Raw genomic sequence first — 27,518 nt, forward strand, 5'->3', positions numbered from 1 at the left:
TACATTCGCTGATCATTTCAAAGTTAGACTATTGCAATTCGCTCTATAAAGGAGTAGCTCTTAAAGAAATCCGTCAATTGCAACTAATTCAAAACACCTCAATTAAGATTAAAACGAATAGGAGAAAATTTGATCATGTGATGCCTCTTAAAGAAGCTCATTGGCTTCCAATTGTTCACTGAATCTCCTACAAATAAGCAATATTAACATTCAATATATTAACAACTTAAAGCTCCATCATTTTTAGAAAGGTACATTATTCCATATATTCCTACTAGAAGTTTGAGATCGGAGGACAAAAACCTTCTAGTAATTCCACCACTTAATATAATAAATACAAGACAAGATACGATCTTTGCAGCTTCAGTGCCCAGAATATGGAATTCCTTACCATCATTTATTAAGAAGAAAAATCACTAAGTAAATTTAAAGGACTGTTAAAATGCTGGTTGTACAAGGATGCTTTTGAGACCTAATTATCGGAGTCTCTATTGATCCCATTTGTTGCTTAAACTCATTTGTCCTCTGTCTTAGGCTCTGAGAAATTGAATTAACTAAAGCACGCTGGACAAAAACACGCTGATAATCCTGCGCAGGACTTATGCGCATGGCCTTAAAACAGTTCCTTCTAGCACTCTAAGGGGGGCTTGGGGGGAACCCCCCCAGTAAACTTCCATTGAGGGTGTGGGGGAGAAGGGAACCCAAAAAAATCTCAGGAAGGACATACAAAACTCCTAAAACTAATGAATTATGCCCTAATGGAAACCTTAGGAGGGATCTAACTAGACACTACCAGGTCTGCCCACTGCATTCATACAAAGACCCGCTCATTCACTTAACACACAAACAACAAGAAAAAGGAAAAAATGTGGAGAAAAAGCCTCAGTTCATCTAGATTTTTTTTTTTTAGGTGGTTCCTACGAGGGCTACTATAGTGTTTCTCACTGCTGAGTGAACTGATACATTTTGGACCTTGCTTAATGGTTGTTTATAAGTGGAGTTTTTTGCCATATGAAGATGAACTGAGGCTTTTTCTCCACTTTTTTTTCCTTTTTCTTGTTGTTTGTGTGTTAAATGAATGAGCGGGTCTTTGTATGAGTGCAGTGGGTAGACCTGGTAGTGTCTAGGTAGGTAGGAGAAGAGAACCCCCCATTATTACAGTGGAAACTGCTGTTTTCCTTCATTTTTTGGACAATCGGCAGTTTTCGGTGTAGTAGGGGGTTCCCCCAACAGGAGCGTGAACACTTGTAAGTTTAGTGGGGGTGTTCCCCCCCTAAGAGCGCTAACAGGAACTGTTTTAAGGCGGAGCGCATAAGTCCTGCACAGGATTGTCGGTGCATTTTTGTCTGGCACGGAGTTGACATGTCACCGTGAGAGAGAGAGGGAGACATGTTGCCAATTGGGGTTGAGGAGAGAGGAAGAAAAGTTGGACTCATGGAAGGACAGAGAGATGTTGGTTGGGCAAGGGAATGAGGTCCAGAAGAGAGGAAGCGTGCAGGAGGTAGAAATAAATAAATATTGGATGCACAGTCAGAAGGAAGTGCAACCAGAGACTCAGGAAATCACCAGCCAACAAAGGTAGGAAAAATGATTTTATTTTCAATTTAGTGATCAAAATGTGTTAGTTTTGAGAATTTATATCTTCTGTCTATATTTTGCATTATAATTTTCTATACTTGTTACTGAGGTGACATTGCATATATTTTTTTATATTTTTATTTATAAGATTTTCAATTTTTCAAGCATAGAATAACACTTGATGCAGATAAGGAAAATACAATTTAAGCATACGAAGCAAAAAGAAATTAAACTCTTATTTAGTCCACAATTTAAGAGATCAAGAGAAAAAATTTACCACAGTGGAAATTATCAAATAACTAATTGCAAGAGAAACGGCATTAGATGCACCTTCCTACAGCCAAATGGCAAGTCATATATCATTAGGCACAGTTACCAACCCTTCTTTTGACTCAACAAATTCCAAGAGTTTAGGCTAAAAAAAAAAGAAAATTCTTATTCTGATAAGAAACATAACATTTTGCAGGATACTTAACAAGAAATGTAGCCACCAGAGCCAGAGCTCTTGGCCTCAAGGCCAAGAATTCTTTCCTATGTCTCTGGTTTTTTTTTTAGATAAATCTGGAAGACATTGCTTATTTAAAGTCATCTGCCTTGACCTCTAGGAAGCCCCCCCCCCTGAATATAAATAATAATTAACATTTTCTCTGCATACAGTATGCTTAATGTTTTTTTAAAAATTTTGTGCTTACCATTATGTATTAATAAGATTATATTGTGTGTATGAAAAATGGATGGAAGAAATTGCATTACAATTTAGTACTATTATTATTGGGGTGGAGTCAGGGGCTGAGCTTGGGCGGTTGGTATTTGTTAGGCTTAGGGGGGTACTTGGCTTGAAGAAGTTGAGAAACAATGTAATAAATCATATGTTCAAAGTTTAAGTGATTCTTCCTCTCACTCTCAGGATAAACATGAGGAGAAAAAAGTAAGTTGATTTGCTTTTGCTAATTGCATAGCACATCTACTTGTTAGAAGCATCATCTCAAACGCTCCTTTTTATTTATGAAAGTAATAGGGCACCCATTTATGGCAAAATGTTAAATCGTTAAATGAAATATTGACATAAAAAATGACATAATAACCTCTCCTCTCCAAAATGACTGTAAATTGCAGGTAGTAGGACCCAAGGGAAATCTTCCCCTCTGGGGCTGCATGTTTGAGCCAGGTCTACCCCTCCCCCAGTTCTGAACAGTGCTAGATAGGAAGCAAGATCAGATCAATTGTATGGGAGGAGGATTGCTTGTATGCCATTCCTTTTTTTTCTCATCTTACTTTTCCCCAAAGAGGATATTAATGAAATCTTGTCTGACTACACATGCAAGTAAGTTCCCACTACCTTTATATTTGTATAAAAGAATTTATGTACTAAACTTTGCTCTCTGAAGGAAAAACAACTTTGCTGGAACTTAGATCTTCTGCTTGCTAGCAGATACTTTATTTAATAGTGATGGCTAATTTTCATCCCTGCTGATTTGCTTCTGTTCTGCTTAGGTTTAGATACTACAAGGAAGTTTGGTATTATATTGAAAGCAAAACCTCTTTAAAATTGAAACTTTGCATAAACCTTATAGCTAAAAGAACATTAAGCCTTCTGTGTTCTGCAGCAGAGTAAAATAGCATATTTTTTGTCTACATATGCATATAAAGGTACTACAGGATCTAAGATATAATTACACTTTAACCTAGGAGAAACTAGTTTAAAAGATACAGAATAAAAGTCTATTCTCATGCATACAAATTGGTACTTTCAAGGTCACTATTATAGCATTTTTAACTACCATTTTTGCCTACATTAAATATATTGTTTCTCATTTTCCTAAAGATAATATTTAGGCTGCTGCCTTTGGCTGTAGCCTGGTTACATAGTTGCTTAATGTAAATAAATCCCCTCCCTTCCAGCCAAAGCTGTAAAAACAACATTCCTGAGGTCTACTTCTGTGATGCTTCTGCAAGATAGGAGTGATCCAGTTCCATTGTATGCAGGGACTTAGTTCTGATTTCCTCATGGTATTCTCAAAGAAAACAAAGACTACAAGTTCCAGCATGCACTGGGGTAAACCCAGGAGTGGATCAACCCTGTCCTGCAAATCTGGATCCAGATGGCAGCCTTAATGTGGACATAACTTTTAGTGGAAGAAGTGACTGTGGGCAAGTTTAGAAGTTAAATTTTAGTAAACATAAGTTAAAAAAAGGAATGAAAAAGAACTATAAAATTTTGATAGGAAAGAAACAGCATTCAGTCAAGGCATGCAAAACTAGTAAAGGAACAGCAAAAAGTACAAAAGAAGAAAATTGAAGAGAGGGGAGACAAAAAGCAGAGGTGGGGGGGGGGATAGAAGAGAGTATTAAGATGAAGAAGGGAGCAGCCAGTTATTGATCGGGCAGCATTTGTCCTAACTAGTGCTGCCTGATTTTGCTGATTTGAATCGATTTGTTGTCAGAGAAAATCGGACTCACCAATTCAGCAACCAACACCCATACCTGACATACTTCCAAGGCCTCCTAAAACAGTGGCGGTGGTGGACGGTCAGTAGCAGCATCGCTCTGAACAAGCTGCTCTGTGGCCCGCCCCACCGGGGCCTTCCTTCTGACGCATCACTTTTGATGTGACAGAGGGAAGCCCTAGCAGGGCAGGCCATGAGTAGCCCATTCAGTGCAAGTCTACTGCAGACTGTTCATCGCCGCTGCTGCTTTGGGAGGTCTCGGAGGTATGTCAGGTCTTATGGTGATAGAATCGGTGGGGGGTGCTGCTGCACAGAGGGATAGGAGGGAGGGATGGAAAGCTACTGCATAGAGGAATGGGAGGGATGGAAAGCTGCTGCTCAGGGGGATGGGAGGGGAGGATAGATGCACATGGGGGGGAGAGAGGAAAAATTGTTGGGGTGGAGGAGAGGAAGGGAGAGTAAGTAGAAAGGGGGAAATCCTGCATATGGTGGAGGGGAGGAAGACATGAATGGGAAAGAGGGAGAAATTTTGGAGATAGGGTGGAGGGTAGTGAGAGAAAAATGTTGCGCATCATAATGGAGGGGAAGAAGGGAAAGATGAATCATGGAAGGGGAATAAAGAGGTTTGACCCAGGGCACAAGGAATGGAGAGAGAGAGATGGTAGACAGTAGGAAAGAAACAGAAATGTTGGATATGGCAGTAGAAAGCGGATAAAAATAATTTTATTTTCTATTTTGTGGTTACAATATGTCAAATTTGAAATGTATATCCTGCCAGAGTTAGTGTTAGCGAGCGTGTGAGCTAGGACCTAACATAAAGAGGAAAATACATTTTTGTTTATTTTGTTTACACCACACCGTCGGTGTGAGATTGGAGGGGGGAAGGCTACAAAATAAACCTGCCAGGATGTTTGAAAAATAAAACGCACGCCTGATTGGGCAGGAAAAGTGAATCATAGAAACATGATGGCAGATAAAGGCCAAATGGCCTATCCAGTCTGCCCATCCGCTGTAACAATTATCTCTTCCTCTCTCTAAGACAGGGTTCTGCAACCTTTAAGACATAAAGAGCCACTTGGACCCGTTTTCGAAAAGAAAAAAAACCTTGGAGCCGCAAAACCATTATAAAACAAATCTAACACTGCATATATTGTTTCTTATCTTAATGTTTAGATGCTGATTGGTCCGGCGGCACGGCGGGGCGGGGCCGCCGGACCAATCAGCAAGCAAGGCTTTCATCTGTGTACATGCTGAGCTCACTGCTCAGCATGGCTATTTCCCGCCGTGACGCCGGACTTGTAAGCTGCATGCCTGCATCGCCAGAATTTAGGTAGGCTGTTTTCATCCCCGTGGGAGTCCCGTGGGCCAGGGGGGGATCCCGCGGGATCCCCGCGATCCCCGTTCCCGTGCAGACCTCTATCACACGTCATCCTCCGCGCCTCCCATTCTTCAGGAGCGCGCCGCAGCCACTGAAAGACTCCGGCCCGCGTGACACACTACCGGAGCCGCGGCAAAGGTGAAAAAGAGCCGCATGCGGCTCTGGAGCCGCGGGTTGCTGACCCCCGCTCTAAGAGATCCCACGTGACTATTCCAGGCTTTCTTGAAATCAGACACAGTCTTTGTCTCCACCTCTATTGGGAGACTGTTAAACACATCTACCACCCTCTCTGTAAAAAAAGTATTTCCTTAGATTACTCTTGAGCCTATCACCTCTTAACTTCATCCTATGCCCTCTCATTCCAGAGCTTCCTTTCAAATGAAAGAGACTTGACTCATACACATTTATAGTGTTCTTCCTAGGGCCTTTTAGCCGGGCGGTCCGCCCGGGTAATTTAGATGACCGCCCGGCTATCATACGCTGTGAATTCTGCTGCTGCTGCCGCCGGTGCTACTCAACACCAAACCCCCCCCCCCCAAAAAAAAAAAAAAAACGGCTTGGAGATTTCACGTCTTAGCCCATAGCGAACTTATGCTCTGGGGCTCTAACGTTTGCGTGCCGGCTTCCCTTCTTTTCCCTCCAAAACCGGAAATTATGTTCGCGGGGAGGGGAGGAGAAGGGAAGCCGGCACGCACATGTTAGAGCCCTGAAGCATGTGTTCGCTACGGGCTAAGGCAGGAGACAGGTCAGTGAAGCTTACAATTTGCTCATCTTGCTGCCGGGTCCTGCCTACTTTCTGTTTCCACGAAGGCAGGACCCAGCAGTATTTCCCCAATAGGTCGATTGTGATCTTGGGCCAATCAACCTTCCTCTCCGACGGCAGAAATGACGTTGGGGAGAGGAATGCTGTTCGGCCCGAAGCAGGGAGAGCTTGGGGCGGCAGCTTTGGGGCCTGTTATCCGATGGCAGTGGCGGCTTGGGGGCCTGTTCTCCGATGGCAGTGGCAGAGGCTTGGGGGAGGGCAGAGAGAAAGAAAGAAGAGAAACATAAAAAAAGAAAGGGGGCATGAAGAAAGAAAGGGCAGGGATAGAGGAAGAAATAGTTGGGGGAGGGAATGAGGTCTGGAGGAGAGGAAGCATATAGGCTGAAAGAAGGGAAGAAAGATTGGATGCACAGTCAGAAGAAGAAAGTGCAACCAGAGACTCATGAAATCACCAGACAACATGGTAGGAAAAATGATTTTATTTTCAATTTAGTAATAAAAATGTGTCTGAATTTATATCTGCGATCTATATTTTACACTATGGTTCCCTTTTATTAAACCACAATAGAGGTTTTTAGCACAGGGAGCCTATGAGCGTCGAGAGCAGCGCTGGGCATTCAGCGCAGCTCCCTTCGCTAAAAACTGCTATCGTGGTTTAGTAAAAAGGGAGGGGGTCTATTTGTCTATTTTTGTATGGTTGTTACTGAGGTGACAGTGCATAGAGTCATCTGCTTTGACCGCTGAAAAAATCCCGGAATAGGAATGATAATTAACATTTTCTATGCATACAGTGTGCTTTGTGGGTTTTTTTTTAATTTTATTGTTGGTAGATCATTTTGACTTGGTCATTTTAAAAGTAGCTCGCAAGCCCAAAAAGTGTGGGCACCCCTGCTCTAGAACATCGCTTCTTAGTTTTATCAAGTGGTGCAGTGAGGGGCCAGCACTTTACATCTTATCACCTCATTCTTTCTTTTTTCTCCTCATGTACAGCACAGTTCTTTATTCTAAGCAGCTCTGGCACTAACAGTACTATGGTGCCTTATGCTACTTTCACTACCACTTGCTGTCAGGTTTGGCATTTTATCATGGTTTTGTTTTTTTATTTAGTTTTTCACCAGTATTTTCATTTATTAAAGCAGCCTTTTTTAACAGCCCGATGCCCCTCCCCTATCAGTGTGCATCCAATCCACTGCCGACACTTTTTTGGCGCCTCTTTCAACGGATCAAATATCATAGCCCTCTGACGCGTGTTCACATTTATTCTGCGTACGAGTTTATCTCATCGGTGCAGAGACCTTTTTGGTAAGTCCATTTTATTCTCCCTTTTTTACTTTCCCGAGTGCTGTGGTTTTATTCTTTGGTTTTAATAGAAGCTCATTTGAACAATAATTTAGATCTTTCCCAGGTTTCACTTTTCATGTACCCGCGGCTTGACTTTGAGCTACTATCAGCTTATATTTTCAAGATACACTGTATTATCAGCTGTTCATTTTCCATATGTTTACTTTTGCCCTGTTTAGGTCTATATAGTCTAGGCCAGTGATTCCCAACCCTGTCCTGGAGGAACACCAGGCCAATCGGGTTTTCAGACTAGCCCTAATGAATATGCATGAGAGAGATTTGCATATGATGGAAGTGATAGGCATGCAAATTTGCTTCATGCATATTCATTAGGGCTAGCCTGAAAACCCAATTGGCCTGGTGTTCCTCCAGGACAGGGTTGGGAACCACTGGTCTAGGCATACTGTTAGTAACCAGCCATCATTTTAAGTATGTATATGCCCTGTTTTAGGGGGGAGGTTAAGTTCTTTTAGCATGTTATTTCATTAATTCTGAGTTTGGTGTTACAATATATTGTTCTTGGTTTTTAGTTTACACATTATTTATTCTTTTCTATGACATGTTCACATCACAATTTTACTCAAGGTCTGGCTATTCATTACCGTCTCATATTTTAAAGACTCACTCGTTAAAATTAGCGGTGATCCACACGTCTCTTCATAATGGACATGTCCGATTTTAGCATTTGGATCTTAGTACAGTGTTCTCCCCAGAAATTTTTTCCAGCCGGGTGGCACAAAAAAGTAGCCGGGTGGGGCGGGACGGGGAAATTTGGTGGTTCAAATTTGGTGCTATGCAAATTACCCCTCTCTGCTTACGGTGAAGGAGTAGGAATGGGGAATAGGGTTGGTGCATGGCCTGGAACACTATGAAAATTAAATCTCCCTGCTCATGGTGAAGGAATAGGGCAGCAGTGTCCAACCTTTTGGCTTTCCCTGGGACGAAAAAAATCTGGGGCTGCACAAACACTAACACTAGCTGATGAGAAAAAAAAAAAGGCTGAGCAGGTCCAAAATTTGCAATCATTAATATAGAAGATGTACGTATCTAATAATAAACCTTCATTAAAGGGACACTGTGGAGAGGAACCCGAAAAAGCAATAATGCTTACCCTGACTGAGTGATCCTCCATTTGCACTGCTGACAGTGGGAGCAGCCACAGGCTTCCGCATCCCGACTCTAATGAACAGGGATGCCTGCTCCTGGTTTTCCCATTCACTTCTATTACAGCTACGGTGAGCCTCTTCAGAGCGGGGATGCTGCATCAGTTGTCAGCGGTGCAGGTGGAGAATCGTTCAGTGAGGGTAAATATTACTGTTTTTTTGGGCCTCCCACTTTGGCTCCCTCAAAATGAACATCTCCCTGCTGTAGCTAGTAGAGATCCCCAAGCCTCACCAACTGATGGCCACCTCCTCCCCTCCAACTTCCCAAGTTCTGCAGCTGGCAGCAATATTGCAGAGCTGCTGCCTTCCCTCCTCCCTGCCCTCCCCCCCCCCCCACCTTGGCTTTCCTGCATGCATGAAAGCAGTGGCAGCTTGAGGATATTGCCATTGGCTGCAAAGCTTGGAGATTTTGGGTTGCCAGGCTGGAGGAAGATGTCTTCAGGTGGCAGGGCTTGGGAATCCCCAATAGCTCAAGTATTTGTAAATTGCACTCAGGTGGGAAGAAACTTTGGTGCCCATCCACTAATTTTGGGCTCCAGTCCCTCCCTCAAATCAGCTGTATATGACTACGCCACTGACTACAAAAATAATTGTGATGCACATATCCCAAAGCTAACATATTCTAGTTAATAAATTCAAAATAAAACAATTTTTTTCTACCTTGTCTGGATATTTTGTTTTTCCATCATCTTGGTCCCAGTTTCTCTTTCTGCTTTTTGTCTAGTCTATCTTCAACTAATTCTCTTTCCAGTGGCTGCTGTTCATTTTTTTCTCCTCTTGTTCCATTTCCTCCTTATGCTTGTCTACAACATATTGATTTTCCTTTTCAGCTTTAACTTTTTCTTTTCTTTTTTGCCTCTGTCCACTCAAATCTTGCTTTCTTTCTCACCCTTCTTCTTTTTAAATGTTCAGCTACCTCTCAATTCTCAATCTTCTCTGTCCCTAGCTTTCCCATTTCCCATCTCACTCCTTTCCCAGCCTCTTATTTCCTGCTATCTACTCTCCATTACCACATTTCTACTACGTACTCACTGCGCTCTCACTCATCTTGTCATCATCTCTCTTTTGACCTCATTCACGTGGTTCACCAATTTCAGAATCCCCTTACCTCTCTCTACTGGTCAGGCTATAACTCCCTGTCCCTTTCTTTCCATCCCCTTTCTTATCCTATCTCTCTTCCCTCCTGCCCTCCCATGGGTCCATCTCTCTTCCTTATCCCCATGGTCCAACATTTTGCTCCCTCTCTTTTCTGTTTTTCTTCTTCCCTCCCCCCTTGATGCTGAACAATGAAATGAAGGAAAAAAAAGAGAGATGCTGCATCTCTCTGCCTTCCATACACAGGCCTAAAATTTATCACTACCTCCCTTCCATCCCCAGATCCATCTTCTCTCCTTGTCTCTTCCCAACTGCCTCCCACCCCATCTCTCCCCCTGCCTCCTTCCCCCAGTTCTACCATTTCTCCCTTTCTCTTCCCAACAGTTCTCCCTTCAAGTATCTCTTTCCCTCTTCCTCCACACCACCCCTGGAACAACTTCTCTCCCTTCAGACCACTGCCCACCATCTCTCTGTCTGTCCTCTGTTTCTGGCCCCATAAGCTCACTCCCCTGCCCAATCTAGCACTTCTTTTAATACCCTCCCCCCTGTGTACTTTAAAAAAAAAAAAAAAAGACCTTCACCAAAACCCCTCCTCAATATCTGAAGACCCTGAGAACCAAATGAAAACAAAAATACTGAGCTCCCCACCCCCACCCCACCCACTCCCAATCAACAATTTACTGGAAATATCCCACCACATGGTGGCCAATCCCCGCTCTCCACCAACCTTAAATGCAACCTACTGGTAAGAAAGTAAAAACTAACATCCAGCCATCCACTCCGCTACACTCAATAACCACAAAACACCACATGATCTCAACTCAAACACACATCAGGAAAAATAGAAGCAAATCCCTGAAATTAGTTCCAGAACAGGAGTAACAGCCAAAAAGGTCCTGTAAAACTGTCCATCAAGCTGGAAATCTTAAAGGCCACCACCCGCCGACGATTCCTGGACCTCAAAGTTCACGTCCAGAAAAATCTGGATCGCATCCTCCAAGAAATGCACTGTTTTCAAAGTTCCTTTCAGATGAAATAATAGTGCGAATGGGTGGTGCCAGCGATAGCGAATCGCCTTTTTTCGCAAGTACTTCAAGACCAGTTTTAAGTCCACTCTCCGCCTTAAAGTGACTAATGCCAAGCCGGCCATAATTTTTCCACTGAAGAGGCGATTGCACCCGAGCTTTAGCCATGACAGCCTCCTTGACTTTAAAGTTTTGAAAACAGGCTATTATATTGCGCGGCCTGTTAGCGCGTGGCGCTTGCAAGGATCTATGAGCACGTTCTAGATGGATATCTTCAGGCAGCATGGTCGAGGCCTCATCAGATATTAAGTGCTCCGACGCTGTAAAGTGTGCGTGCCGGCTACCCTTCTCTTCTCTCCCCCCCCTCCCCAGACATAACTTCCGGTTTCGGAGGGAAGAGAAGGGAAGTTCGCACGCACACTTTTGGGCCTCGGAGCACGAGTTCACTACGGGCTAAAGTGGGAATCTCCAAGCCGGTGAGTTGTTTTTTTTGGTTTTTTTTTTAAGTTGAGCAGCAGCTGGATTTGCGATCGGATGACAGCTGGGTGGTCATCTAAATTAGCTGTGCGGAGCGCCCAGCTTAAAGGCCCTAGGGGGAACACTGGGTTTGGTCTTTTCTGGTTTCCTTTCTATAGTCTGCTTTTCGTCTGGAGTCTTTTGAGTTCAGAATTACATTTTTTTGTGGTTATAATTGTATGACATGTCTAAATCGGTCAAATTATCCATTCTTTTTATTATTTTTTTGTCCCCTCATACAGTGGCCCTGGGTGCCAGCCCTAGGGGGTACAAAGCCGGATCCGGAACCTTCTGAGCTGCTCTAAATGGCACCTCAGCGTAGCTGCCGTACTTATTCTGAAGCAGAGTCAGCAGCCGCACTGAAGTGCAGGAAGGTCCCGCATTTGCCGTCTCTGCCTCTGGAAGATGTAAATGACATCGGAAGGGGTGGACCGGCAGCTGCAGTCATTGCGGAATCTTGCCGCAACTCCCGGCGTCTGCCGGCCCACCCCCTCCAACGTCACTTACATCTTCCAGAGGCAGAGGCAACAGAAGCAGTCATCATGGGACCTTGCTGGTTTGGAGGGAGAGAGGAGCATAGAAGGGTGGTGGAGAGAGAAAAAGGGGGATCAGGGTGGTATGGAAGGGTGGTGGAGGAAGAGAAAGGGGGCAGATGCTGATGGAATTGGTGTGCAGGGAAAGGAGAGAGAGACATAAGAGGGAATGATACTGGATGAATTGGGTTGGAGGGAAAGAAAGGGGGCAGATGCTGATGGAAGTGGGGGGAAGGGAGAGGAGAGAGTGAAATGCCAGACCGTCGGGGTGTGGGAGAGGGAAGGGAAGAAGAGGAGAGAGATGCCAGACCATTGGAGGAGGGAAGGGAAGAAGATGGATGCCAGAATAATAAAGGTGAAGGGAGAGATGGAAGTGGAATACAAGAAGAGAAGATGCCATATAGAAGGGGCAGAGAGAAGGTACACAGTAGATGAAAGGAAGAGAGTGACAAGACTATGAGGAAAGCAGAAACCAGAGAAGACAATGTAGAAAAGAATTCTATTTATTTATTTTTTTGCTTTAGGGGAGATGCATCGCTGTTTCTGTGGTGTTGCATTGTATGCAGAGTCCAGCTTCTTGGTGGTTCAATTTAACCTTTGTCTACGTTTTTCTATTTTATCCCCCCTTTTACAAAACTGTAGAGCGTTTTGTTAGTACCAGCCATGGTGGTAATTGCTCAAAATTCTATGAGAGTCTGAGCTGTTACCACCATGGCTAAAAACCACATTACAGTTTTGTAAAAGGGAGAGGGGTTAGTTTGTGATTACATATTCCATACTAGGCAAAGGTGTTTTCTGTGTTCTGTGTGTTCGAAAGACATGGTTTTCAGTTAGGATTGACTGTGTAGGATTGATCTGTACTAGTCTGGCTTGTTTAGTTTTACAATGGGTGTATTGATGTACTGCTCACTGCAGGTACACTCTTGTGTAATGTGTGGATTGTTACTAAAAAATCATGTTTTTCATACAGATGGGGGGGTGTCAAAAAATGACGGGCCTCGGATGTCACATATGCTAGGTACACCACTGTCTTCATAGTTTATATCTAATCCACAAGCCTGCTTTTAGGACCTACAGGGTATGTATCCCTCTGATTCATGACAATTTCACTTCTCATGTTATCTTATCCATTCTTTTTATTATACAACTGCCCAGATAAGCATCATTCTTTGACGTGATTGGACCTTGAAAACTAACGGCAACAGTGTTCTCCCCAGAAATTTTTTCCAGCCATGAAAATTATTTGCTGCATTTAGGGTGCCACAAAAAACATTTGCTCCGTTTAGTGTGCAGGTGTTAAAAAAATTTGAGAGACGCTGCTCTATATCATTTGAAAGAGGGAAAATATCTAATTATTCACTTCTAGAATTGGATACTTCTTAAATTTAATAAAAAATTATGGAACAAGTGTCAAACCTTAAGAAAGGCAGTCATATTGAGCATTGGAAAATAACTAATAATAATTAACTAATACAAATAGTACACATTTAGGGCTCCTTTTACTAAGCTGCGATAGCAGTTTTACTGCGAGCTTAACTCACGCAGAATTGCCGCACGTGCTAGACGCTAATGCCAGCATTGAGCTGGCGTTAGTTCTAGCTGTGTAGCGCGGCAATTCTGCACGCGCTAAAACGCTATTGCAGCTTAGTAAAAGGAGCCCTTAATTTTCCCCACCACCAAATTTCCCCATCCTGCCCCACCCGGCTACTTTTTCATGCCACCCGGCTGGAAAAAATTTTGGGGGAGAACACTGATTTATATCACGTGGGTATTTAAACATCTCTATCATATCTCCCCCCTCTTGTCTTTCCTCCAAAGTATACAGATTGAGACCTTTAAATATGTCCCCATACACCTTATGATAAAGACTACATACCATTTTAGTAGCCTTCCTCTGGACCGACTCTTCCATCCTTTTTATATCTTTTTGAAAGTGCGGCCTCCAGAATTGTACACAATATTCTAAATGAGGTCTCACCAAAGACTTATACAGAGGATTCAATACCTCCGTTTTGCTACTGGCCATACTTCTCCCTATGCAACCTAGCATCCTTCTAGCTTTCGCCGTCACCTTTTCAACCTGATTGGCCACATTATGATCATCACATACAATCACACCCAAGTTCCGCTCTTCCATCATAAGTTCTTCACCCCCTAAACTGTACCATTCCCTCTGGTTTTTGCAACCTAAATGCATAACCTTCCATTTCTTAGCATTAAATTTTAGCTGCCAAATTTCAGACCATTCTTCAAGCTTCCAGGTCTTTCCTCATGTTATTCATACCATCCAGTGTGTCTGCTCTATTGCAGATTTTTGTATCATCCTTTTAGACGGTGAACATTTTTAAATGATTTGCTGTGTGTTAAAGGCAATGTAGTTGACTGAAAGTTGGTAAGGTTAAAATGCTATCTTTAGGGTTTATACAATTAAAAAAATATAATTGCTTGGTAGTAATGGCTGCCAGTTGATTTTTTTTCTCTTTCCTTTTAGATCACATATAGTTGAAGGATGATCTCTAGAAGCAGGCACATATTGTTATATACTCTAATATAAACCAAGATTTTTAGGCCAAAAAGGCCTAGAAATGGGGGTCTCCGTTTATATTCGAGTCCTCCCCAGCTTGCACCACCTCTCCCCCCTTTCAGACCCACAGCAGGCCTCTGTGAGCTTGCTTTAAGACCTCATGGTCCAGCGGTAAATCAGGACAGGTACGATCCCTCCTTTGTCCAGTCATGACTGGCTCTATTCCACCCTGTTTCCCTCCCGCTCCCTAGTACCTTTGATGCCCTGGTGGTCCAGAAGTGAACCAGGGCAAGATTAATGCTTCAATGCTCCTGCCCCGTGCACATTTGCTGTTGAAAATGGTTGCTGCGAGTTCCTGTGACACGAGGTTGCTGTGAGAACTCATGGCAGCCATCTTCAACAGTGTCTTCACAGGGCAGGAGTTTAGGAGCATCGTTCCTGCCCCGGTTGACCTTTGAACCATCTGGGTTTCAAAGGTAGGCTGTGGATGGGTCCGGTGGGCGAGAGGGAGGCAGGATGGAGCAGAGCCGGCTGGCAGAAGGGATAGTTTTTGTCCCGGCTCACCGCTGCACCACCAGAGCAGAGCTTAAGGCAGACCCATGCGAAGCCTGCCGGGGCAGCCAGGCAGAGGCTGCTGGGGCTGTCAGACTGGGAAGGGCCAGGATGGGACACCTCAGAGAAGGCAAGATTATTGGTGCTGATTGGGTCGGGGAGGAGAGAGCGTTACTATATTTGGATATAAACCCTGGTTTATATTTGTGTCAACCTTTTTCCCTCTCTTTATGGAGAAAAAAGGTTACCTTAGTTTATATTTGAGTATGTAGGGTACTTAGAATTCCAGAGTATGTTGTTGGTATCTCAAAATCACTATAAGGCCCTATCTTGCTCTAATATGTCAGTTCTTGTGAGTGCCATAGCAGTGAGAAGAAAAAAAAAGAGTAAGCGTAATGGATTATTATCATGTACATTTGTTTTGTACAATAAGCCTTATGTTTTCATGCTTTGCTACCTTTTAACGACCAAAATCTTTTATGTTATGACGTGTACATTTAATTTAGATTAGTTCACACAAACACTCCATCCATCTGCTCTTGGTCCGGCCCCTCTGTCAAATTTAAGAACCCATTGTGGCACACAAATTAAAAGTTTGCCCACCCCTATGCTAGGTATATCCCGAGGTTTGGGATATACCTAGCATAGCTCAAATAATCGGCTGACTTTGCAGTAGGTTGACATGATTTTTTTCTACCTACTTTTATAATTTATTAGCTTTGAAACTTGTGTTATGTGGTTAAGGGGCCCTTTTACTAAAAGGCACTAAATTTTGCTCTTAATGCAGAAAATTGATGTATGACAAGCGCAAAACTAATGTGGAAGTGGTCCCTGCATTATGTATGCAAGTTGTGCAATAATATTTGGATTAACGTGTTACCTGCTCCCAATTAATGTGCAAGCATTTAGGGCCTGATTCTTTAAATTATGTCTATCTCCTAGGTGCCATTTGCTGCAGTTGTCAATCAGCCAATAGGCGCCGTTTATAGAATTGTGTCTAGCTGCACTTATGCAGGATTAGACACTGCTAGGAGTTTAAATCCTTAGGTACACTCCATTTAGGACAGAGTTTTCTTGGCCTAAATGAGTGTGCCTAACTCAATCCATGCCCAAACTGCACCCTGATTCTGCCCCTAACCATGCCTACTTGTCATGTAGGTACCGATAGGTTCCTCGATGTAGATGCCTACCTGCAAATAATTTTTTTAAATTGCTTTTAATTGGTTTTTAATGGTGTTGTCAATTATCAGCACTGATTAAGCCAATTAAAAAACTTAAGTTAAGTGCTTAGAATGGCTAGGTGCGCCTAACTATAGATGTCTTTTATAGGGTGAGGGCTTATGTGCCTAATGTGGTTTAGTAAAAGGGCCTCTAAATAAACATGCTGCAAAACTATTTTGAATATGAATCATGTTAAGTTCTGTTTTGCTTTCACAATTTTAGAGACACAAAGATAAAGAAAAACACAAGCAAAAACACAGAAAGCAAGCAGAGTCTTCACCTTCTTTGATTCCTTCACTGACTGTAACAACAGAGAAAGTAAGCTAAATAAATCATTTTAAGTTCATATTTTTTTTAGTAGTAAAGTAGATTTTATTAGTGTGAAACAATTAATTGATGTATAAGAATATTGAAAAATATATTTTTAGTGCAATATATTTTTAGTGCAATAGGTATATTATTCTAGACAAGCGGGTTATCTCCCCATGGTGCCGCCAAAGGAAGAGCAGGCGGGTTTCCAGACACAGAGAAGCACTCTTTGGCGTAGATTCTGTAAAGGACATCTAATTTTAGGCGTCCAAAATATGGACGTCTACCATATTAGGTGTCCAAATAAAGTGGATAATAAGCTCAATTAAGGACTTTAACAAGCATTAATTGGAACGGACGTGTAAAGGCTGGTTGCAATTCTACAAATAGCCGTCCACAATTTCATGGATATCCATTGGAAAAATCTACACCTAAAAAATAGGCGCCATCTTGTTTCTTTAATAGAATATAGCTGCACACGATAATGAAGCCTTAATGTGGTGAAACGGGTCCCGCTGGGCAATTCGAACCTCACATTGCTACAACAGAGATACCGGTGCTTGTGACATCTAAAAGATCAGTGCCGGCTTTTGTTATTTTGCACGAAAGCACTTTGTAAGAAAATGGATTTGTACATAACAGTAGTATTTTAAAAGTTAAAAATTTATACTGAGCTCGATGAAAGATACCTTTCTCCTGCAAAAGCTGGGTAGATATCTTGGATGATTCACCAGCGCAAGCATCTGAGAGCACAGTAGCAAAGATTGTAGATAATCATATACAAGTCCTGTGGCGTAGTTGATCTAGCGATTAAGTGGACTTGCTTCCATTGCGATAGTTTTTAGTGTTTAGACTGTAGAGCAAGCCTGGTCTTTATTCAAGGACACGGTGATCGATGCACAAAATCGACATATACCAAGATTCAGAGAAGGGTGCAAAAAGAATCGAACCAAAAAAGTGAAGAAAGCGATATGTGATAAGAACTCATTCAAAAAATGGAAAAAGGGTAAAACTGAGGAGAACTGGAAAGAGCACAGGAAGTATCAAAAAGAATGTCACCGTGTGGTTAGAAAAGCCAAAAGAGAATATGAAGAAAGGCTAGCCAAGGAAGCACGAAATTTCAAACCGTTCTTCAGATATGTTAAAGGGAAGTAGCCGGCTAGGGAGGAGGTGGGACTGCTGGATGACGGAGACAGGAAGGGAGTGGTGAAGGAGGAGAAAGAAGTGGCGGAAAGACTAAACATTTTCTTTTCGTATGTATTTACGAAAGAGGAAACATCGAACATACCGGAACCTGAGCAAATCTTCAAAGGAGCCCAAACAGATAAATTAACATCCATGGAAGTAAGCCTTGAAGACGTACACAGGCAGTTAGAAAAGTTAAAAACTGACAGATCGCCGGGCCCGGATGGAATCCACCCAAGGGTTCTGAAAGAACTAAAGGAGGGAATAGCGGAACTACTACAGCAAGTTTGCAATCTATCCCTGAAAACAGGCGTGATCCCAGAGGATTGGAAGATAGCCAATGTTCTGCCCATCTTTAAAAAGGGATCGAGAGGTGACCCGGGGAACTACAGACCAGTGAGTCTGACCTCGGTTCCGGGAAAAATGGCGGAAGCGCTGATAAAAGACAGCATCGATGAGCATTTTGAAAGAAATAAACTTCTAAACACAAGCCAACATGGCTTCTGCAAGGGGAGATCGTGCTTAACAAACTTACTACACTTCTTCAAAGGAACTAACAAACAGATGGACAAAGGGGACCCCATAGACATCGTATATTTAGATTTCCAGAAAGCCTTAGACAAGGTACCCCATGAACGCCTACTTTGGAAACTGAAGAACCATGGGGTGGAAGGAGACGTACACAGATGGATCAGAAATTGGTTGGCGGGGAGGAAACAGAGGGTAGAAGTGAAAGGCCACTACTCGGACTGGAGGAAGGTCACGAGGGGTCGGTGCTCGGATCGCTGCTATTCAATATATTTATAAATGATATAGAAACAGGGACGAAGTGCAAAATAATAAAGTTTGCAGACGACACCAAACTATTTAGTGCTGCTCGGACTAAGGAGGACTGCAATGAATTACAAAGGGATCTGAACAAGCTAGGGGAATTGGCGACGAGATGGCAGATGAAGTTCAATGTAGAGAAATGTAAAGCATTGCATATGGGAAGCAGAAACTCGAAGTACAGCTATACGATGGGAGTGATGTTAGGGATCGAGAGGTGACCCGGGGAACTACAGACCAGTGAGTCTGACCTCGGTTCCGGGAAAAATGGCGGAAGCGCTGATAAAAGACAGCATCGATGAGCATTTTGAAAGAAATAAACTTCTAAACACAAGCCAACATGGCTTCTGCAAGGGGAGATCGTGCTTAACAAACTTACTACACTTCTTCAAAGGAACTAACAAACAGATGGACAAAGGGGACCCCATAGACATCGTATATTTAGATTTCCAGAAAGCCTTAGACAAGGTACCCCATGAACGCCTACTTTGGAAACTGAAGAACCATGGGGTGGAAGGAGACGTACACAGATGGATCAGAAATTGGTTGGCGGGGAGGAAACAGAGGGTAGAAGTGAAAGGCCACTACTCGGACTGGAGGAAGGTCACGAGGGGTCGGTGCTCGGATCGCTGCTATTCAATATATTTATAAATGATATAGAAACAGGGACGAAGTGCAAAATAATAAAGTTTGCAGACGACACCAAACTATTTAGTGCTGCTCGGACTAAGGAGGACTGCAATGAATTACAAAGGGATCTGAACAAGCTAGGGGAATTGGCGACGAGATGGCAGATGAAGTTCAATGTAGAGAAATGTAAAGCATTGCATATGGGAAGCAGAAACTCGAAGTACAGCTATACGATGGGAGTGATGTTATTGATTGAGAGTACCCAAGAACGGGACTTGGGGGTAATAGTGGACAAGACAATGAAGCCATCGGCACAGTGCACAGCGGCACTAAGAGAGCAAATAGAATGCTGGGTATAATCAAGAAGGGTATTACAACCAGAACAAAAGAAGTTATCCTGCCTTAGTATCGGGCGATGGTGCGTCTGCATCTGGAGTACTGTGTCCAATACTGGTCGCCGTACCTTAAGAAGGATATGGCGATACTTGAGAGGGTTCAGAGGAGAGTGACACGTTTGATAAACGGTATGGAAAACCTTTCATACACTGAGAGGCTGGAGAAACTGGGGCTCTTTTTCCTGGAGAAAAGGAGAATTAGAGGGGATATGATAGAGACTTACAAGATCATGAAGGGCATAGAGAAAGTGGAGAGGGACAGATTCTTCAAACTTTTGAAAACTACAAGAATGAGAGGGCATTCGGAAAAGCTGAAACAGGACAGATTCAAAACCAATGCTAGGAAGTTTTTCTTCACCCAGTGGGTGGTGGACACCTGGAATGAGCTTCCAGAGGGTGTGATAGGACAGAGTATGGTATTAGGGTTTAAGAAGGAATTGGATAATTTTCTGAAGGAAAAGGGGATAGAGGGGTATAGATAGAGGACTGCTACACAGTTCCTGGATCTGTTGGGCCGCTGTGCGAGCGGACTGCTGGGCATGATGGACCTCTGGTCTGACCCAGCAGAGGCACTTCTTATGTTCATATATTAAGTTCAAAATGTTTAATAATGTATCAGTTAAACAAAGAACATTAAAAAAATATTGCATACTTTACCTATTTTTTAGCCTAAAGAGGACTCTTCTTTACTACTAATAGCATAAGATATTTATTAATGCATTACTGAAGCAAAGCATATTAAATTTTATTGCTTGCTTTTAAAATTAAACCTACGTGCACACCAGCCTTTCTCGATAAACTCATTATTCGTTACTCCTCCCATGGACTCTTAGATCAGCAGACCAGAACTTATTGACTGACCCCCCCAATCAAGGAACTTTACTACACCAGAAATACAAACTTTTCCCTAACAGCCCTAACTCTATGGAATGCCATGCCATCTTACCTTTGCCAAGAAAATTATCTCGATAAATTCAAAACTACCCTTTTCAACTGCAAATCAGCCAACAAAACGAACTGCTTCTATGAAACGACATCCTTTCCTGGTATATTTTCCCCTTCCCTCATACCTTCATTTGGTATTTTTTTATACGATGTAATTATAAACTTTCCTCCCCCTCTCTCCCCGAAGCTCATCATGTATGTCATCGTCCTCGCCTACTTCATGTTTTATTTTATTTTATTTTTTTTACCAAATTTTATTTTTATGTTTTTAGCTTTGTAAACCAGCCAGATACACGATGATGGTTTGGTATATTAAAATGTAAATAAACTTGGAAACAAAATATATAGATTGCATACTAAACCTAATTTCCAACAGGTTAAGAACATTAAAAGAAATTACTCACAGAGAATGGCTTGTAGTTCAAAGCAAGAGAACGTGTCTGATGCATAATCTTGACATCATTGTGACATCATCAAAATGCACCTAGATGGCAGAATGCCACTAAAGAATGATAGGAACCCCTACCTAAAAGGAAACACTTGCAGCTCTGTGGTTAAAGGTGCTGCTTCCATACAAAATTCCCCAATACCTTAACAGTTTCTTTTTGCTTTCATAAGAGAGTATGGATTGTGGAATTTGCCATTTACATTTGCACTGTGCCTTTTCCAGGGTCCAGAGGGAAACTTATTTTTACTCTGAGACTGTAGAGTCTCCTAACGCACAGATCTTCAACCGCCGGTCTGCAGACCGGTGACGGTCTGCAGAAAATTCCTGCCGGTCCACGTTCCATGCAGGACCGGTGAGATGGACGCCGTTAAATTTCCTGCCCTGGTAGTGTTGGCGGAAATCTTCTGTTCCTCCCAGCCTCGGGCGATCAAGACAGGCTGCCAACGTCGGCCATTCCCTCTGTGAGTCTCGCCTATGCGGAAACAGGAAGTTGAAACAAAATAGGCGGGACTCAGAGAGGGAAGGTCCCGACGTTGGCAGCCTCTCTTGATTGCTGCCCCTGCCGAGTCGCCGAAGAGTGCCGCGGGGAAAGTGCAGGCAGAGAGGAGATGATTATCGTGCGCAGGGAGGTCAGCCTGTCGATTGGGGCTATCAGCAGCGTTTGCGCTGAGAGTCTGCCCACGTGCAGGATGCGGCGGGTAGGGGCCTCCGGCTCGGCTTGGGTGGCAGGGCCTGCGGTGCAAAGCTGTTTTTGCCTGCTTGGGGGGGGGGGGGGGTTGCAAATGTGCAGGGCACAGCAGGAGTAAGATCATGGGGAGCCTTCAACAGTGGCTGTCTCCTCTCCTGTACTTACCAGGGCAGTGATTCACTTTGGCAACTTCCCCTTTCCTCAGAGGCGGCAACGGACCCAAGGCTGCCTAAGTAAATCACTGCTGCAGGCAAGTACTGAGAGCTGCTGGAAGGAGAGGAAGCCACTGTTGGAGGCTGGGAAACTGCTGGATAAAGGGAGAGTTGCTACTGGACCTGGAGGGAGGTAGAAGGAGAGATGCTACTGGGAGGGGAGGAGGGAAAGGGATAGGAAGAGAGTTAATGTTGGATAGGGGGAAGGAGGGAAGGGAGAAGGAAAAAAGGAAAGAAACTGGCAGGGAGATTACAGGAGGGGAAGGGGGTAAGGGTGGCATGGAGAGATCAGATGAGGGAAAGGGGAGAGACAGAGGAATGAGAAAGAGAGAGATTGATGCTGGAAAGGGGGTCAGCAGAGAAATGAGAGAGGGATAAAGATGCTAGATCTGGTGTAGGAGAGATAAAAATGAAGAAAGCAGTGAAGCTGGAATGAATGATGTAAAAAGGAGAGAGGAGGCACAGGCTGGATGGAAAAGGGAGAGGGGCATAGAAAGAAGTCAGATACATATGGAAGGGGGAGAGGCCAGCCAGTGGATGGAATGGGCAGATGCTGGAAGGAAGAGTGGAAAGAAGATGAAAGCAGAGACCACAAAAGGTAGAAAGAAATCATTTTATTTCTATTTTGTCATTACAATATATCAAATTTGAAATATATATCCTGCTAGAGACATAACTGGGGACTGCAAAGCCTAACACTATTCCTATCATGTGTGACTTCAGTATTCTGTTAGCATGATATTTCTGTGTAGCATTCTGTAATAATTTGGCTTGTTCAGTTTTTTTGATAGTAGAGGGGATATATGTGAAGGGGAGGGGAGACACGGGTTTTGTTGGTCCTTGCTCTGAATATTTATATTTATAAAATGACAATTGTACAGAATATTGTTTCTTTTTATACTTTAATAAAATACGTTCAATATAAAATCATAACTGAGGCTTGTGCAGATGGGATCAGATGGTTTGTGGGGACCGAGCTTGCGGAGACGGGGTGAAAATGTGTTTTTTTATTTCGGTCTTAGTAGTTTGCTGGTCCACAAAATAATTCTTTTATTTCTGCCGGTCCACGGGTGTAAAAAGGTTGAAGAACACTGTCTTAACGTATCATATTACCTTTCAAAGAACCTCTGCCTAAAAGAAAGTGCCTATGGTTCACTGGTTAAAGGCACTGCTTCTGTCTTCCAAAGGTCATAGGTTCAAATCCCAAGTATGGTCAGATACCCCAGCACATATTCCTATTTTTTTAATGGCATTCTGCTATCTAGGTGCATATGATGATGATGTCACAATGATGTCAAGAATATGCATCAGTCACATCCACTTGCTCTGTACTGCAGCCATTGTGTAAGTAGTGTATTTCATTTAATGTTCTTAACCTGTTGGAAATGAGGTTTAGTATGCAATCTATATATTTTTTTCATATGCTTTGCTTGATTAAAGATCTTTTGAGCTTAAAATCAACCTGGAGTCCTCTTTACCCCCCAAAATATAAGGTTTAGTATATACTGTATATATTTTTATGTGCTTTAAGTAATGCATTATAAAATAGAAGGTTTAATATACAATATATATTTTTTTTTCATGTTCTTTGCTTAAATAATGCATTATGAAACATATTTTGCCCTTAAAATCAACCTGAAGCTCTCTTTAGCCCAAAAATAAAAGCCCTGTTCAGCTATAAGCGAATGCCTCAAGCATGCCTAAGGGACACCTAAGTCATGTCCATCTAAGTTGCACCAAAATAGAGCCCAAAAGACCTAATATTACAATTTACATGTGATTTAACAGCTGTGTGATACAGTGGTTAGAGCTACAGCTTTAGCACCCTGGCGTTGCTGGTTTGAATCCCCCATTGTTCCCTGTCACAGAAGAGACATTTAAAAGAAAAAAAGATAATAACTAAATAAAATAATAGTGGTGCCAGCATTTCATTGCCAAACAGCATAAAATCGCCATTCTAATGATGTCATAACAATGAGATATGATAACATTATAGATGTTCTGTAGATGTCTATATGATGCCTAAAAGGCGATTCTGTAAAGGATGTCTAACTATTTAGACACGTCTAGACGTGTAGAGTGGCGCTGAGCGTGATTCTCTATAGTGTGTCTATGCATTATAGAATTATGCTCAGCTGGACATCTAAACCACACCTAAAGTTAGATGCCTTTTACAGAATCTAGGCCTTGATACCTCCCTGCTGATTACCATAGGCCAGTGGTAGGCAAACTCATTAGTCAAAAAAGCCAAAGATCAGCAGTACAACGATTAAAATTTTTATTGAGAGCCATACCCCACACCCGGTTGCACTACGACGGCTATGTCAACCCGACTTCGATTCGTGGCAGAGCCTAGAGAATGACACGGGGAGAAAATTTGTTTCCGTCCCCGCGAGTTCGGTCCCCGTTTCCACAAACCATCTGATCCCATCCACACAAGCCTCCAATATTTTTATACTGAACTTATTATATTAAAGTATAAAAAGAAACAATATTCTGTTCAATTGTAAATTTATAAATCAGCGTCTTCTCCCCACTCTCTCTTCCCCATTTCCCTTCAGCATCCTCAGCCCACTCTCTCTCCACTTCTCTTCAGCGCACGCACATAAAAACAAGCAAGCAATTTTATATCATTTTCTTTCTATTCATTCATAGAAATTAAAGTCTAAATAATGCCAGTCACATAACAAAACATGATTTTACAAAAATAATTCCCTGCACAGTCAAACCTGCAAGGATTACTAGATGTCTTTCAGCAGCTCCCCTTCCTCCCTCCCCCTTACTTTCGTGGCCAAGTCAAAATGATCTACCAACAATAAAATTTTTAAAAACACAAAGCAAACTGTTCGCAGAGAAAATGTTAATTATCATTTATATTCTGCGGGTTTTCAAAGAGGTCAAGACAGATGACTTTATGCAATGTCACCTCAGTAACAACTATACAAAAATAGACAAATATACCCCCTCCCTTTTTACTAAACCTCCCAGGAGACAGAAGTTGATCCACAGAGGTATACCCTTGGAAAGGGACTGAGGACAAAGCCATCAGTCCATGCTGGCATGAGCCTCTAACGTCCATGGCAGAGACTTCTGTAAGGCGTCCTTCTGAGGAGACCAGCGAGAAAGCAACGCCATCTGGAGAGGATGCATGTAGGCTCTCGCATAAGGCACAACATCTATTGTAGCCACCATGAACCCCAGGACTTGAAGATAGCCCCACGCTAACGGAGCAGAATTAGCCAAAAGACCAGAAATCTGGGAACATAGCTTCAGTCTGCATGCCTCTAGTAGAAAGACGTGGCTGGCCGCCATATCGAACAAGACTCCCAGATACTCCAGGGATTGAGTCTGTGTCAAATTGCTCTTTTGGTAATTCACAATCCAGGCCTGATCCTCCAAGACTCAATCAACTCATCCACTGTGTTCTGACCCTCGGACAATGAGGGGGCTCTGATTTAATCAGTTGTCCAGGTAGGGAGGTAACTGCAGTCCCATCTTGCACATGTGAACTGCCACCACAACCATCACCTTGGTGAAGGTGCAAGGAGCTGTCACCAGCTCAAAGGGCAGAACTGAAACTGATATTGATTTTCTAGAACATGAAATCTAAGAAACTTCCTGTGCTCTGAGAAAATAGGAACAATCAAGTAGGCCTCAGATCCAGAGAGACAAGGAATTCTCCTGGGGTCACCACTGCTATGACAGATTGAACCATCTCCATGCGAAAGCATGGAACTTTGAGTATTCCATTGACTTGAGTAAGGTCCAGGATGGGTCTCCAGTCGTCGGAGTCTTTCTTTGGCACGATAAACTATAAGGATTATCTGCCTGAACCTGAGTGTGCGGGCGGCACCAACTCTATAGTCTGAATGTCCGGCAACCTTCTCACAATGGCATAAATCTTTTCCGAGCAACCCAGAGGAGAGTCCACAAACCAATTCATCAGAGATTGGGCAAATTTCAGCTTGTAGCCAGACTGAATGGTGTCCAGAACCCTTCTTGCGTGTAAAAGGGAAAAAACTACAGGTGGCAGTAGAGCTCCCTGGGAAGTAGGAAGGACACAGAAAAAATCTGGAGTGGATTCCTTCTGCATATGGCTCGTAGCCATTGGGAGAAAACCTGCTTGTCCACAAGAGACAGGATGCAGCAGAGCTGGTAAAGAAAGGCCCAGAAAAGAAGAGGAATCTGGGAGCCAAGAAGAGAGTCAATACTAAGGGTGAGAAGTGGCAGCATTCTAGGAATCCTGGGAGGAGGAGTCAAAATGTGAATGACAATGAGGAGGAACTAAACATTGGAAAGAGCAGCATGCATGGATTTTATGGAACCCTTCACTCCACAAATGCTCCTGCCTCACCCACAGAAACCTTTACACAGCCACATGCATACATACTCCTATCTTAGCCATAGTCAGGGGAATGGTGTGGGCCACTGGAGCCATAGCCTGACCAATATTTTGACTAACAGAACATCAGCATTTATAGAGGACAGGGCTGGAGATTGGTTTGTTTGACTTTACCAACCTAAAAGATATTCTGTTGACCTTACTCTCAGCCCGCCATGCAGACCCACAAGAATGGGATGGTGGGAGAGTGGGCCTCTAGGAAAATAAATTTTGTAATACAGTTTGGCCGAAGTGCCCATCCCGTCTGGAAAAGACTCCAGACAATAGTGAGAAGTGAATGTATGAATTGAAGACCAGGTGGCAGCTTTACAGATTTCCTCAATGGGAGTAGATCTAAGGAAAGCAATAGAAGCTGCCATAGCTCTAATTTTGTGGGCTGTGACACAACTCTCCAGTGCCAGTCCAGTCTGAGCATAACAGAACGAGATGCAGGCTGCCAGCCAGTTGGAAATCATTCTCTTGGAAACAGGATGTCCCGGCTTGTTTGGATCAAATGAGATGAACAGTTGGGGAGAAGTTCGATGTGATTTTGTCCGTTCAAGGTAAAAAAAAAACCAAAGCACGTTTACAATCCAGAGTGTGCAAAGCGGTTTCTCCTGGGTAAGAATGAGGCTTTGGAAAAAAACACTGGTAGAACAATTGACTGATTGAGATGAAACTCTGAGACAACTTTCGGAAGAAACTTTGGATGTGTGCGCAGAACCACTTTGTCATGGTGGAAGACAGTGAAGGGTGGATCTGACACCAATGCTTGTAACTCACTGACCCTCCTGGCAGAGGTAAGAGCAATAAGAAAGACCACTTTCCTGGTGAGAAACTTAATAATAATAACAACAGTTTATATGCCGCAGTACTATGAAGTTCTATGCAGTTTACAATGATTAGAAAGCTGCTACAAATTGAGTGGAACTTACATAGTTGGAGATTAGTGGCTAACAGTTTAAGAGATCAGTTGTTATGGGAGAGATTGTGCAGATCAGCTACCTAGGTACTTCAGGAACAGGTATGTTTTTAGGTGTTTCCTAAATTCACCATAGTTATTTGCGTGCATAATTAGTTTTTCCAGGTCTTTGCCTCATAATGCTGCTTGATAAGAGAGGAGGCATTGATGGTGTTTTTTAAATTTACATCCTCTAACCCAGGGGTCCCCAAAGTCCCTCCTTGAGGGCCGAATCCAGTCGGGTTTTCAGGATTTCCCCAATGAATATGCATGAGATCTATGTGCATGCACTGCTTTCACTGCATAATCATTGGGGAAATCCTGAAAACCCGACTGGATTTGGCCCCAAGGAGGGACTTTGGGGACCCCTGCTCTAACCGGTGGGGAGATGAACTTCAGG

The 27,518-nt window shown here is 43.0% G+C and overlaps 1 protein-coding gene across 3 annotated transcripts in view; it reads left to right on the forward strand.

Moving 5' to 3' along the window:
* The window catches only part of MLLT10 (MLLT10 histone lysine methyltransferase DOT1L cofactor), a 692,838-nt gene that overhangs the window by 386,578 nt on the left and 278,742 nt on the right, over positions 1-27,518 (forward strand). For all 3 annotated transcript variants that reach the window (XR_004538143.1, XR_004538144.1, XM_033931325.1), the window contains one exon: positions 16,359-16,454. Coding sequence is in view for 1 of the 3 variants with exons in the window: in XM_033931325.1 (XP_033787216.1) it covers positions 16,359-16,454 (96 nt within the window). In the remaining 2 variants the exon portion in view is untranslated. The remainder of the gene's footprint in view (positions 1-16,358; positions 16,455-27,518) is intronic.

This window comes from Geotrypetes seraphini, chromosome 2 (assembly GCF_902459505.1).
Source record: "Geotrypetes seraphini chromosome 2, aGeoSer1.1, whole genome shotgun sequence".
In the NCBI taxonomy this organism is placed as follows: Eukaryota; Metazoa; Chordata; class Amphibia; order Gymnophiona; family Dermophiidae; genus Geotrypetes; species Geotrypetes seraphini.